The following is a 15,233-nucleotide window of genomic DNA, read 5'->3' as shown; positions in this document are numbered from 1 at the left end:
AGATGAAGGTTTGGGATGGCCTGGACCAGAAGCTGGCTTGCATCCGCATCCATGAAGACAGTGCGAAACGTGAAATGGAGCTCCACTGATCACCCATTTTGCCCAAAGCAACCCACACAGTTTTGCACACTCTTGAAGCCACCATAAATCCAAATGCTCCCCTTCAACACACTGAATTTATCAACACAAAGGTCTGGCAAACAACTTGCACATACACAGAAGCCATACAACATTTTGGTTTGTTCCCATTTCGTCCAAAGCAAAAAAGCTGTGGGGACCAGTTAGGAAAAAATTCGTGATATTAAACTACAGCTTAAAGTTGGTTTGATATCCTGATTTGTTCCAGTGCTGGCAACCAAGGCTTCCTGTTTGGGACCATAAAAAAGAAAACTATGGCGTGATAATAATCTGAGATTAAGTGACTTGCTAGACAAAAACGTCCCCAAGCAACTTGCAAAATATTTATAAGCATAAGCAAAAATACATTCTAATATACCGTATTTTTCCGTCTATAAGATACCCCCATGTATAAGACGCCCCCTATTTTGGGGGACTCAGATTTAAGAAAAGGGGGAAAGACACTATCCGTGTATAAGACGCTCCCTAATTTTGGACATTATTTTTGAGGGGGGGGGACCTAGTCTTATACACAGAAAAATGTGGTAAATACTTTTACAGAAAACACATGCAAGTCATTAAAAATCCACAAACCAACACCACTAACCATACAAGCATCAAAAATCTTCACAGGCCCAACTAACATAAAACAACATAGCAATGAGGGGAAAGGTAAGTTTTTTCCAGATGCTGAAAATATGTCAATGAAGGACCCAGAAGGACTTCACTGGGTAGAGCTTTGTGCAGAAGGGGTGCCACAACTGAAAAGACTTATCCTCTGAGCCTTCCAAAAGGAGGATCCTGGAGAGTCGTGGAATTGTAGAGTTGGGAGGGATCCAAGGGTCATCTAGTCCAACCCCCTACAATGCAGGAATCTCAGCTAAAGCTTCCATGACAGATGGCCATCCAACCTCTGCTTAAAACCTCCAACGAAAGAGAGTCCACAACCTCCTTTCTTGGAGCTTGAAGCCATTGGTTCGAGTCCTACCTGCCGGAGCAGCAGAAAACAAGCTGGCTCCATCTTCCATGTGACAGCCCTTGAGATAGTTGAAGATATCTATCATATCTCCTCTCTTCCGAGCTAAACATACCCAGTTCCTTCAACCATTCCTCATAAGGCTTGACTTCTAGACCCTTGATCACCTTGTTTGCTCTCCTCTGCACGTGTTCCAGCTTGTCAACATGCTTCTTAGACTGTGATGCCCAGAACTGGACACAGTCTTCCAGGTGTGGTCTGACCAAGGAAGAATAGAGTGGTACTGTTACTTCCCTTGATCTGGACACTAGACTTCTGTTGATACAGCCTAGAACAGCATTCACATTTTTTGCTGCTGCATCACACTGCTGGCTCATGTTAAGCTTTGTGTCCCAAGAAGAGTCCCAAGAGCATATCTTTCACTTTCTGATTTGAGTTACTCCTTTTGCAAACAGAGTAGTGACAGGGTTGCATGCACAGGCAAAAGTCCCAATCATATATTGGTTTAATAACCCAATATACAAACATCGGAATGAGTGCTTCCCACCCTGTGGGCCTTGAAGCCTGTGCAGGTGGGTCATGGGTTATAAGCAAAACCCAAAATAATTATTTCTTGCAATCCCTAATGGTTGAGATTAATACCTCTTGCAGATTTTTGTTTCGTTGGCATATTTTAATGCTGTGCTGACACTCACAGCTGAACATAGGAAAGGCTCGAGACTTACATTTCAACCCTTGGGAACTGCTTGTTGGCAGCAGAGAAGAACTAAGGCAGGAGTAGGCAAACTAAGGCCCGGGGGCTGGATCCAGCCCAATCGCCTTCTCAATCCGGCCCACAGACAGTCCGGGAATCGGCGTGTTTTTACATGAGTAGAATGTGTACTTTTATTTTAAATGCATCTCTGGGTTATTTGTGGGGCATAGGAATTCGTTCCTTATTATTTTTTTTTCAAAATATAGTCCGGCCCCCCACAAGGTCTGAGGGACAAGTTGAAAAAGTTTGCTGACCCCTGAACTAAGGTCTGAAATTCATGTAGATTTGGACTTGCGGATTGCCATACCCAAAAAGTTGGGAGCCACTGGTCTGAATGAAGCCAGCAGCTCATCAAGTTAGGGAGCATTCAGGACCGATTCCAACATTCTTTGTAACATCCGGATCCTATGTGAGCCTGCTCAGAAGTAAGTCCCGCTGAGTTCAATTTGACTGACTCACAGGTGTTTAGAGCTGCTGCCTAAAAAGTCAGAAGTCACACATGTCCACATGTCAAAGACTCAAAAGTATGGAGGAAAGGAGTGTGGGAAGTTTATTCTTGAAAAGAAGTCACACATAATAGTTACCGGTGCAGCAGACTCTTTTCAGAACTGTGAAACTGCCAGAAGATTACAAGTGTTCCGCACTTGGCCAACCCTCAAGAAACAGCTACAAAAACCACCCAGTTGCCAAGAAATTCCAGGATGACACTTCCCATAATACTCCCTGGTTAAGGGTTTGCCTCTTTAGTGTACTTAGTTGCTGATAAATCAACATGTATACTGGTGGAGTGACAGCGGTGAGAAAGTGAACAACAAAGTGTGATGCGCTACAAAAAGCAGTCACTTCTTCCTAAAAGCAAAACTACTCTAGGTTTTTAAAATTTTCTTAACTTTGCCAAACACATTAAAGAGTGCATAACTACCTTCAATTGCTCAGGGATGTTAGGCTTGGATTACTTGGATTAATTCCATACGAGGAACTGAGCATCCTGGAGACACCAGAACAATTTCTAGAACCCTTTAACAAGCAAACAAGGCACTCTGGCATTTGTGTGCAACGCTTCAGTGTTTTTAAATCTACAAAATAATAATGCCCCGTACATGATAAGCGTACATGATTACTTCACACGGACTTGGCACTCAAGATGCTGACTGGGCCCAGAGGGACTCCTAAGCCAAAGCACTACCAGGTAGCAGGCGGCTGTTTTTTCATTGAATTATCCTGCCCATACCATCTAGGAAGTTCACAAATCAGTAAAATGCAATCTAGCTCCATTCCCTCCCACAGCACCCCAACCCCCAGCTGGTATTAGCAACTGAGATATGTTAAGCTAGGAGCCAAATAGCTCTTTAAACCAGGACCACAGTCACTAAAACGAAATGTTTAGCTGCCATTTTGGGGGCAGTCGGCTCAAAAGTCGTGCCAAAGGCACAGAACAATCAAAGAAATGGAGCGAGTTACAGTTCACTTGGGCTGGAAAAGCAAGTGGGTGGCTTACACTGCCGGCTTTCCAGGAAAAAACTCACACAGAGGCCATGGCCAAGCACCAAGCCATGTGAAGAAGACGAAGAAGAAGAAGAGTTTGGATTTGATATCCCGCTTTATCACTACCCGAAGGAGTCTCAAAGTGGCTAACATTCTCCTTTCCCTTCCTCCCCCACAACAAACACTCTGTGAGGTGAGTGGGGCTGAGAGACTTCAGAGAAGTGTGACTAGCCCAAGACATAGCTGTCAACTTTTCCCTTTTCTAGTGAGGAATCCTATTCGGAATAAGGGAATTTCCCTTAAAAAATGGGAAACGTTGACAGCTATGGCCCAAGGTCACCCGGTTCACCAGATTACAAGTCTACCGCTCTTAACCACTACACCACATGTAATATACGTAAGCACACGTGACCAATATGTGCAACCACAATCCAGTTTTTTGTTAGGGAAAGGAGTCTTGCAGCCAGGTCTCCAACTCTTCCAGCAGAGTTGGCCAAAGCAAGAGAGAGAATCTCAACCAACACCATTCTTCTCCGAACCAGACCAACAGGAGTTCCCAGGTCAAGGTGCTGGTGTATTAAAAAGCACAACAGTAAACCAAGAAACAGATTTCCAAGCTTGTTCTTACCTTCTTTGGCCAAAAGGTGGGTCCGGGATGCCGGCAGCCGGCGCAGCCTGTGCTTGCCAATCTGCACCAGGCCTTTGGATCCGGCTTTCCTGGCAGTGGGCGATCCCCTTCCCCGAGGAGAGTTCCTTTTCCTGAGACAATAGCGGCTTCTCAGAAGCACGGTAGGGAAGGATGGGCTCCTCTTATCAGTCGGGGAGCTGGAAGGACAACAGAAGCAGTCACTGTGGTGTAGTCCTCAAGCACATCACACTCGGACCATGAGCAGATTCATAGGGCAGTCTCACATGGTGGGGGGGAGCTCTCAGCCAAAACCCCTTTTATGTGATCAGGGCTCCAGGCAGCTGCAGGAATGATTCAACACAGCAGCCTCACAGAGAAAGGTGACTCGAATACACTCAGAGATGAATGGAGCTTCGTCCTCTGATAGCCCCACCTTCCAGGTCCATCTTACAAAAAGCAAATCCAATGAAACTTATATGTTCTGCATATTTATACTGCTCAGTAGTATAGTGTATGGTATAGTAGTATAGAATTGATGCTTTTGAATTCTGGTGCTGGAGGAGACTCTTGAGAGTCCCATGGACTGCAAGAAGATCCAACCTCTCCATTCTGAAGGAAATCAGCCCTGAGTGCTCACTGGAAGGACAGATCCTGAAGCTGAGGCTCCAAGACTTTGGCCACCTCATGAGAAGAGAAGACTCCCTGGAAAAGACCCTGATGTTGGGAAAGATGGAGGGCACAAGGAGAAGGGGACGACAGAGGACAAGATGGTGGGACAGTGTTCTCGAAGCCACCAGCATGAGTTTGACCAAACTGCGGGAGGCAGCGGAAGACAGGAGTGCCTGGCCTGCTCTGGTCCATGGGGTCACAAAGAGTCGGACACGACTAAACAACCACAACAACAGCATAGTGTTCATTACAAAGTGGTAAGGGTAAAATAATCACAGGTACCAGCCCGTCTTTCCAACGCTGCACTAAAAAGTGGTGCAGGGGGACCAATAATCCAAAACCTCATGTTCTGTAGTTGCAATAAGTTGCACCAGCAGACTTAATGTTACTTGGTTTTTGTGGAAGAAATTGTGCAAAATCTGATCTACATGTTTAGCCCTGCAAGCTAGAATCAAAGAACATCGGTGGGGGAAAATACATGGAAGCAGAGGGTTAGGGACTAGGGACCACAAGAAAGAACTACGAAATACACTTAAGCGTAGATATTTGAAGGCAACCACCATAAAACCTCACACAGGTGATGAATCGCTTGTCTTAATGTTCCAGGCACACGAACAGTTAGCACATCAGGGAATAGTTTAGGCTACAATGCTTCACCCTGGCATGCTAGCATTCTATAGGAAGGATGTTTCTGATGTGGGGAATAATGCACTCATGCACTCCCAATACCTGCATTCTGAAATGGTATGTGCCCTTATGTGTTCTTTCTGTAGAAACCTGCACCTAAGACTCTGGACTTCAGGCCAGGGGGGAAAATATCCAGTTACAATATGAACTGCTAGAAATTAGAATTTAGCAGGTGAAAAAAAACTGGGAAGCATTTTCCCAGATAGAGTGGATCCCACAGTTGTCATGAATTTGCTCGCTGTTTTACCTACCCAGACACATCTGGTGCCCCAAACATACAATCCACCTGAATTCTCATCCCCAGGCCCTGACATAGCTCATTCCACACTTTGCAATGCAAAAACAAGTATTTTCATGTGCCCCAGCAGCTGCATTGGAATGGTAAGCATTACTATAGGGCAGGCACGTTCAACTCCCAAGAGACTGCGATCTACTCACATTATAAAAATACTACCCATTGTTACTGACAGGCAAAGTTGTTGAGCTTTTTTTTGGGGGGGGGGCGGAGATCACTAAGCATCATCTACCATAGACACCCTGCGATCTACCGGTAGATCACGATCCACCTGTTGGACATGCCTGCTCCAGGAGAAAGTCTTGGGAATTTCTCCCAACGCAACCAGTAACTTACCAGGCGTTTCCCTTCCTCTTGATGATTTTGGTCCGGCTCTTCAGTTTGTAACTAAAAGACCCAGTATTCCCAGAGGGTAATCTGGGGCTGCCGTGACCAAGAGGCCCACGTCTCACAGTCTGAACGGAAGCGCCAGCTCCCACAGAAGGAGAAACTCCAAGCCCAACACATTCCTTACGCCGCCACGTGAATGCAGAGGTGGATGGAGACGGAGACGGCGGGAGACTGGAGGCCTTCCACTTGTACAGGCTGGAAGAAACCCCCAGCTTAGACTGTGGGTTGGATTTCTTTTGCTTTGCTCCCAATTCCCCCCTTGGGAGTAACTTGGGACCTCTCTCTGCACCCACAGCAAACTTGCGTGCATTTTCAGAGGCTCTGGGGGCAGCCCATTTTTTCACAGTACGGGGGGATTTGCTCGGATTCGCCACCCACGTGTAGTTGTTCCTCCTGAACTTTGGAGATTTGATGGAGGCCGGCGAGGTAGGAGCTCCATGGAGAGCAGGTGCTGAATGTTTGTCCTTGGAGAGGCTCGTCCCAGCAGCTGAAGGAACTTCCAAAGTTGAAGCAGCAGCAGACTTCTCAGCAAGCCTCAGCGCGCTGGGCTTCTCCGTCACTGCAGGCGTTTGCTGCGAACTACGCAGGGCTGGAACCTCTGGTGCTGGTTCCTTCCTCACCAACAGACCACTCGCTTTATGATCAGGCAATGTCAGGGGCTGCTGCTGAGGCTCAGATTTCAACGTAACAGCGCTCTCACTGATAGTCCTGCACAAGTCAGGGGCCGATTCCGATGCACCCTGAACAGAAGGCCCCTTCCAACACTCGGCAGACATGTCAACCTTCTCCTTAGCAAAGGCCTTGCAATGCAGCGAGTGAGATGAGGTGGAGGCGCTCAGTGCTTCAGTCTTTTTCGAGCCAGCATCCGAAGGCCAAGCAGTCCTGCTCACGCATCCTCTAGACACAGCTGGGCCTTCTGTTGCTTCCGCAGAGCTCAGACGGGATCCTGGGGCAGCAGTGCTGGCCGCTGCAGAGCCAGACTGCACCCCAACGACAATATTTCCATCTGCACTGAGGTTGACGCTTCTTCCCGAGAGCGCAGCCTGTGGCTCAGTTGCCTCAGGGCTTGCGTGGCTCAGGCTGGTCCGAGAAGCACTAGCAGAAACGCTGGTTGCAGAACAAAGTGCCGGCCGAGGCGGGACATTGACTAGAGAATATTTCTTTCTCCAGGCATTAGGACCACTCTGGCGAGGCTGAAAATCTCTCTGGGTTTGCTGGGAATATCTAGCAGAGAAAGCAGTACTGCTAAAGGCAGGCGGCCTGGGATTCTGCCACTGAGGTGCTGGGGCAGGAGGGGCAATTGGTGTATTCCCATGTATGTTTTTATGGTTGTTGATGAGACCTAGAAGGAGAGAAGGAAAAGATTCCATTAGTTATGCCTTCAAGCATCCCTCCCGCAGTACCTTGAAGGATTTGCAACACAATTTTATTTCCAAACCAAGACATATCCCACATAGATCGGCATCATGCATGTTTCTGTGGGATGCAGCCCTGCCTGTAAGAAGTCATGATCCGTCTCACCCGAACGAACAGGGCATATGAAACCCCATTACAATACCAAAAAAATCACCTTCAACCAAACTCAAATACATTTAAACCTACCTGTCCCAACCTTGTGCTGGTTAACCATAACCTCCAAAAGCTAGCCCAAAAAGAGAGAGGGAAGAAAAGCCCTGGTGCCTCTGCAGCAGCACAACCGGATGCCTTCATCTGCCTCAGCTGCAACAAAACATGTCTCTACAGCTACAGCTGGCGCTATAACTCTCCAACTGTCTGACTTCACCCTCAAGGGCTCTCTCCTCCACCATCTCCCGAGAAAGACGGATGCCAACCTATATATTTAGTTTTAATTCCATCAATGTCTATCTGTTTTTCAGTTACTGGTTCCCCAACTCCCCCCCCCCCCCGCTTTTATGTTTTCAGTGGTTTTTCTTTTTATCTGTAAGCCGCCTTGAGTACATAATAATCACAATATTGTGATTAAAACTGCCATTAGTGTTGCTATCATATCGAAACATGATATACAGTGGTACCTCGGGTTAAGAACTTAATTCGTTCCGGAGGTCCGTTCTTAACCTGAAACTGTTCTTAACCTGAAGCACCACTTTAGCTAATGGGGCCTCCCGCTGCTGCTGCTGCTGCGCGATTTCTGTTCTCATCCTGCAGCAAAGTTCTTAACCCGAGGTACTATTTCTGGGTTAGCGGAGTCTGTAGCCTGAAGTGTATGTAACCTGAAGCATAAGTAACCCGAGGTACCACTGTGATACTATTGTTGGAGCAATGATAATAATATCAATGTGTCGTAGTATTGAAGAAGAAGAATGCAGCAACAACAACAACAACAATAATAATAGAGTAAGCCCCTTGGGCCAGGGACAGGAGTTGAACCGCCCTGAGACCTCTGGGTATAGGGCGGTATATATATTCAATTAATAATAATAATAATAATAATTAATAATAGAGTAAGCCCCTTGGGCCAGGGACAGGAGTTGAACCGCCCTGAGACCTCTGGGTATAGGGCGGTATATATATTCAATTAATAATAATAATAATAATAATTAATAATAGAGTAAGCCCCTTGGGCCAGGGACAGGAGTTGAACCGCCCTGAGACCTCTGGGTATAGGGCAGTATATATATTCAATTAATAATAATAATAATAATAATAATAATAATAATAATAATAGAGTAAGCCCCTTGGGCCAGGGACAGGAGTTGAACCGCCCTGAGACCTCTGGGTATAGGGCGGTATATATATTCAATTAATAATAATAATAATAATAATTAATAATAGAGTAAGCCCCTTGGGCCAGGGACAGGAGTTGAACCGCCCTGAGACCTCTGGGTATAGGGCAGTATATATATTCAAATAATAATAATAATAATAATAATTAATAATAGAGTAAGCCCCTTGGGCAGAGGACAGGAGTTGAACCGCCCTGAGACCTCTGGGTATAGGGCGGTATATATATTCAATTAATAATAATAATAATAATAATAATAATAATAATAGAGTAAGCCCCTTGGGCCAGGGATAGGAGTTGAACCGCCCTGAGACCTCTGGGTATAGGGCGGTATATATATTCAATTAATAATAATAATAATAATAATAATAATTAATAATAGAGTAAGCCCCTTGGGCAGAGGACAGGAGTTGAACCGCCCTGAGACCTCTGGGTATAGGGCGGTATATATATTCAATTAATAATAATAATAATAATAATAATAATTAATAATAGAGTAAGCCCCTTGGGCCAGGGATAGGAGTTGAACCGCCCTGAGACCTCTGGGTATAGGGCGGTATATATATTCAATTAATAATAATAATAATAATAATAATTAATAATAGAGTAAGCCCCTTGGGCCAGGGACAGGAGTTGAACCGCCCTGAGACCTCTGGGTATAGGGCGGTATATATATTCAAATAATAATAATAATAATAATAATAATAATAATAATAATAGAGTAAGCCCCTTGGGCCAGGGATAGGAGTTGAACCGCCCTGAGACCTCTGGGTATAGGGCGGTATATATATTCAATTAATAATAATAATAATAATAATAATAATTAATAATAGAGTAAGCCCCTTGGGCCAGGGACAGGAGTTGAACCGCCCTGAGACCTCTGGGTATAGGGCGGTATATATATTCAATTAATAATAATAATAATAATAATAATAGAGCAAGCCCCTCGCCCCCTCCCCTCAGGCACACTGGGCCTGGTGAGGGCCCCCCCCCCGGACGCCTGGGTCCCTCACCTTGAAGCAGGCGAATCTGGCGCCTCAGCTGCTCCTTCTCCTCCATCCCCGGCTCTTCCGGCTCTTCCCGCTGCTGCCTCAGCCGGCAATTCCTCGCCTACCTGCCCCGAACGTCACTGCTGCGCGCCGCCTCCAGGCCCACAGCTCCGTCCGCTTCCGTGTACGTCATCGCCCCGCGCGCCCGGCGGTTTTCTTTCTTTTCCTTCCAGGAGCTATGCGTGCGGCCACACACTTCCGGTTTCCACTCGAGCGCGGCTCCGAAATGCGGGGACGCGCAAAAAGCGCGGCGCCGAACGAGACCGCCGATGCTTCTACCTACGCAGGGCACTCGGGATGGGTCGCCGCCGCCACTCACTCACCCATCATCCCCGCCTCAGGCCCTGCCGATTGAGAACCGGAAGTGTCCTCACGCGATTCATTAAACTCTGCGGCGCTCGGGCTTTGGATTTGACTGACCTCTGTGTGATTTGCGTGGCTGAGCTTTCCACGCTTTGCCTAAGGCTCGCAGGCAGCTCCTCTTTCCTGGCAGAGTCTGCTGTCAGTGGGGGTCAGCCAGCTGCCTCCAGGGGAACCCACAAGGATTCCCAGAACCACAGAATTGTAGAGTTGGAAGGGACCTCCCAGGGTCATCTAGTCCAACCCCCTGCAGTGCAGTAAGGCAGAGACTAGCACTTAATTGTGCGAGTGTCTGGAGGCGGTTGGAGGATGGATGGCGGCTAACAGATTGAGGTTGAATCCTGACAAGACAGAAGTACTGTTCTTGGGGGACAGGCAGGTGTGGAGGACTCCCTGGTCCTGAATGGGGTAACTGTGCCCCTGAAGGACCAGGTGCGCAGCCTGGGAGTCATTTTGGACTCACAGCTGTCCATGGAGACGCAGGTCAATTCTGTGTCCAGGGCAGCTGTTTATCAGCTCCATCTGGTACGCAGGATGAGACCCTCCCTGCCCACGGACTGTCTGGCCAGAGTGGTGCATGCTCTGGTTATCTCCCGCTTGGACTACTGCAATGCGCTCTACGTGGGGCTACCTTTGATGGTGACCCGGAAACTACAACTAATCCAGAATGTGGTAGCTAAACTGGTGACTGGGAGTGGCCGCCAGGACCACATAACACCGGTCGGTCCTGAAAGATCTACATTGGCTCCCAGTATGTTTCCGAGCACAATTCAAAGTGCTGGTGCTGACCTTGAAAACCCTAAACGGCCTCGGCCCAGGATACCTGAAGGAGCGTCTCCACCCCCATCGTTCAGTCCAGACACTAAGGTCCAGCGCTGAGGGCCTTCTGGCGGTTCCCTCGCTGTGAGAAGCCAAGTTACAGGGAACCAGGCAGAGGGCCTTCTCAGTAGTGGCACCCGCCCTGTGGAACGCCAGGAGTCCCAGACATTCAACGAAGCTGAGATGCTGCTGGATTCTGGGCAGATAAGTCCTTCTTCACCCAGCACACTGTTAACCTGTGGAACTCACTGCCACAGGAGGCAGCGATGGACACCAAATTTGGATGGCTTTAAAAGAGTGCTGGGAAAATCCATGGAGGGCTATTGGTGGCTACTAGCCGCATCGGCTTTGCCATTCGTGATCTGTTTGTTTTTATCTGTAGGCTCTATTTTACATAAGATGAATATTATTGTTGGGGGTTTCGAGAGAGGTCAACCTGGATCAGGCATCCCCAAACTCCAGGTGTTTTTGGGACTACAGTTCCCATCATCCCTGACAGTGGGTCCTGTTAGCTAGGGATGATGGCAGTTGTGATCCCAAAACATCTGGAGGGCCGAGTTTGGGGGTGCCTAATCTGGATGGTGGGACGCAGGTGGCGCTGTGGGTTAAAGCCTCAGCGCCTAGGGCTTGCCGATCGAAAGGTCGGCGGTTCAAATCCCTGCGGCGGGGTGCGCTCCCGCTGCTCGGTCCCAGCGCTGCCAACCTAGCAGTTCGAAAGCATCTCCGGGTGCAAGTAGATAAATAGGGACCGCTTACCTGCGGGAAGGTAAACGGCGTTTCCGTGTGCGGCTCTGGCTCGCCAGAGCAGCGATGTCACGCTGGCCACGTGACCCGGAAGTGTCTCCGGACAGCGCTGGCCCCTGGCCTCTTGAGTGAGATGGGCGCACAACCCCAGAGTCTGTCAAGACTGGCCCGTACGGGCAGGGGTACCTTTACCTTTTTAATCTGGATGGTGCCCTGAGTACCTTCCAGTTCTTGAGGTCCTGTAGCCAGTAGGGTGAGACTCTTAATAGAGGAGGTTGCTGAACTAGTTTGATGAGCTCTTTGTAAAACTTGGCCACTTGTGTCCTCAGCAGCATCACAAAAGAATGAGTTGGGCTGCAAGAGCTGCGACTGAGGCTAAGAGGTGGGCCTTTCCTGCTCCCCCTTTCCTAGCTGCTAGGTAGGAAAACAATAGCCAGGAAACTATTTGGCTTTAGTAGAAATGATATAAGGAGTTATGTACAAATAAGTATTAAGTCTTAAGCTTTAAGGGATTTTATGGTAAGATAAGGTTAAAATAAATTAAGGCAAATTGAATGACAGAATATAGTAAAGAAAGATGGAAGGGCTTGCTGAGTTAATTAACAGGTTAGATTTTTAAGATAAATTATTTAATTATTAGTTGAGTGTTATTAGGTGAAAATGCAAACTTATAATATATTAAGATGAATTATCAAGATAAAAGAAAAAATGGAAAGGATTTGCTGAAATTACTAATTGAACTAGAATACAAAAAAGGGAGGTGTGAGGAGGTCAGAGAAACAAGTAAATGAAAGTTAAGATATGGAAAGGATGACGTGTTTTTTGTTTTTTTTAAATTGTTTTTATATTAATTTTACTTCTTTTTGTGTGTATTTTGTATTTTTTGTTTTTTTTCTCTCTCTCTTTTATATTTTTGTAACCTTTTCGAAACTTCAATAAATATTTTTTTTTTAAAAAAGGAAAACAATAGCCAGTATGGGATCACAGAATCGTAGAGTTGGAAGGGACCTGGAGGGTCATCTAGTCCAACCCCCAGTAATGCCAGAATCTCATCTAAAGCATCCATGACAGATGACCATCCAGCCTCTGCTTCAGAACCTCCAAGGGAGTAGAGTCCACCACCTTCTATCCCATGGTCAAACAGCTCTTACTGTCAGAAAGGTTTTCCGTATGTCAGTCAGAATCTCTGTTCTCGTAACTTGAAGTCATCGCTCCGAGTCCTACCCTCCAGAGCTGGAGAAAACAAGCTTGCACCCTCTTCCATGTGCCAGCTCTTGAGATATTTGCAGATGTCTATTCTATCTCCTGTTGTCTTTGTCCATGGAGTTTTCTTGGCAGGGACACTGGAGAGGCTTGCTGGTTCCTGCTCCAGGTTGGACAGTGTTCTCGAGTGCTCACTGGAAGGACAGATCCTGAAGCTGAGGCTCCAAGACTTTGGCCACCTCAGGAGAAGAGAAGACTCCCTGGAAAAGACCCTGATGTTGGGAAAGATGGAGGGCACAAGGAGAAGGGGACAACAGGACGAGATGGTTGGACAGTGTTCTCGAAGCTTCCAGCGTGAGTTTGACCAAACTGCGGGAAGCAGTGGAAGACAGGAGTGCCTGGCGTGCTCTGGTCCAGGGGGTCACGAAGAGTCGGACACGACTAAACAACTGAACAACAACAATCCTCTCTCCTCACAGTCTCCTCTTTTCCAAGCTAAACATACCCAGATCCTTCAACCGTTCCTCATCAGGCTTGGTTTGATCAGAGCTGGAAAGAGACTGGAACCTGGAGACACAGAGACTTGCTTACTCTGTGCTGGAACCAAAGCTGTTCCTAATGGAGAAGTGAGATCTGCTGGGGTGCGAAGGCCGTGAAACCCCTCCCACACACACCTTATGCTTGGGTTGTATATGCGTGCGAACAAAACCATATACCCAAAGACGCCACAATCCTCTCCGCTGACCTTCGATCCAAACTGGATAAGTGCTTGGAAGCCCTGGATTCTTTTACTGCTCTGATATTGGGGTGACGTGTAACCCTTTTTAAAAAAAAAAAAAAAAAACACATTCTCCTTCCATCATTTCATCCTTAACTAGCACCCCCTGAGAAACATTCATCTCCAACTTTGGGTTTGTGTTAAAACTCCATTACCTTCCAAAGATTTCACTGACACCTGCTGCCACTCATGACGCCCCTTGTTGTGTGAGTCTACCTTGGGGGGGAACGCTTTTCAAAAAAGCAAGCAGCGTCTTTTGACACTGCGTTAGCAGGAGGGCCTGCGTGCGAGAACATACCCTAGGGAAGGTGGCATGCTTAAGGAAAATTAAATTGCCTAATTCAGCTTGCAAATAAGCAGGGCGCTAATTCTCCTAATGAGTCCAGCCTCGCCCAGAACAATGAATCTTGCAACAAGCATGCGCTAGGACCCAATTAGCTGGCTCACACATCTGAAATCGGAGCCTCATCAGTCGAGGTTCAGGCTGTGGGAGTCTCTTGCTGGCTTATGAGAAATTTGCTGAGAAAAGCAAAAGAAATAAAGAAATAAAAAAAATGTTCAAGTTGGTGAAAAGCTGAGCCAGCAGGTTGTGGAGACCTGAGAGGGGAGGGAGTGGCGGCGGTTAGAGAAAATGGTTGGCACCAGGCAGGCAGCTGCAAACAGAATCCAGGTCTGTTTGTTTGTTTTGAAGGCAATTTGGGAGGGGTTTTGTGGGGGGGAAATACCTCGAATCCCAGATATACCCAGACAGGTGTTCTGCTCATGTGAGTGTCTGGAGGCGGTTGGAGGATGGATGGTGGCTAAGAGATTGAGGTTGAATCCTGACAAGACAGAAGTACTGTTTTTGGAGGACAGGATTTGACTGACCTCTGTGTGTTTTGCGTGGCCCCTGCGGCTGAGCTTTCCACGCAACAGGGGTCAGCCAGATGCCTCCAGGGGAACCCACAAGGAGGACCCAAGCGCAGTGTTTGGGATTCCCAGAACCATAGAATTGTAGAATTGGAAGGGACCTCCCAGGGTCATCTAGTCCAACCCCCTGCAGTGCAGTAAGGCAGAGACTAGCGCTTAATTGTGTGAGTGTCTGGAGGCGGTTGGAGGATGGATGGAGGCTAATGGATTGAGGTTGAATCCTGATAAGACAGAAGTACTGATTTTGGGGGACAGGAGGCGGGCGGGTGTGGAGGACTCCCTGGTCCTGAATGGGGCAACTGTGCCCCTGAAGGACCAGGTGCGCATCCTGGGAGTCATTTTGGACTTACAGCTGTCCATGGAGGTGCAGGTTAATTCTGTGTCCAGGGCAGCTGTTTACCAGCTCCATCTGGTACGCAGGATGAGATCCTACCAGCCTGTGGACTGTCTCGCTAGAGTGGTGCATGCTGTGGTTATCTCCCGCTTGGACTACTGCAATGCGCTCTACATGGGACTAACTTTGAAGGTGACCCAGAAACTGCAACTAATCCAGACTGTGGCAGCTAGACTGGTGACTGGGGACGGCCGCTGAGACCACATAACACCGGTCCTGAAAGACCTACATTG

At 47.5% G+C, this 15,233-nt stretch overlaps 1 protein-coding gene across 1 annotated transcript in view; it reads right to left on the bottom strand.

The window, feature by feature from the left end:
• ZC3H3 (zinc finger CCCH-type containing 3) overlaps positions 1–9,899 on the bottom strand; it is a 279,283-nt gene extending 269,384 nt beyond the window's left edge. The window contains exons 1-3 of the mRNA XM_079984218.1: positions 9,758–9,899; positions 5,948–7,343; positions 3,961–4,157 (exon numbers count right to left, since the gene is read on the bottom strand). Of these exons, the coding sequence (XP_079840344.1) occupies positions 3,961–4,157; positions 5,948–7,343; positions 9,758–9,803 (1,639 nt within the window). The 5' untranslated portion in view covers positions 9,804–9,899. The remainder of the gene's footprint in view (positions 1–3,960; positions 4,158–5,947; positions 7,344–9,757) is intronic.
• Positions 9,900–15,233: the final 5,334 nt, after the last annotated feature.

This window comes from Podarcis cretensis (assembly GCF_951804945.1).
Source record: "Podarcis cretensis genome assembly, chromosome: 7".
Classification (NCBI taxonomy): Eukaryota; Metazoa; Chordata; class Lepidosauria; order Squamata; family Lacertidae; genus Podarcis; species Podarcis cretensis.
The sequence above is the reverse complement of the archived record's forward strand: the minus strand, read 5'-3'. Positions and strand labels throughout refer to the sequence as shown.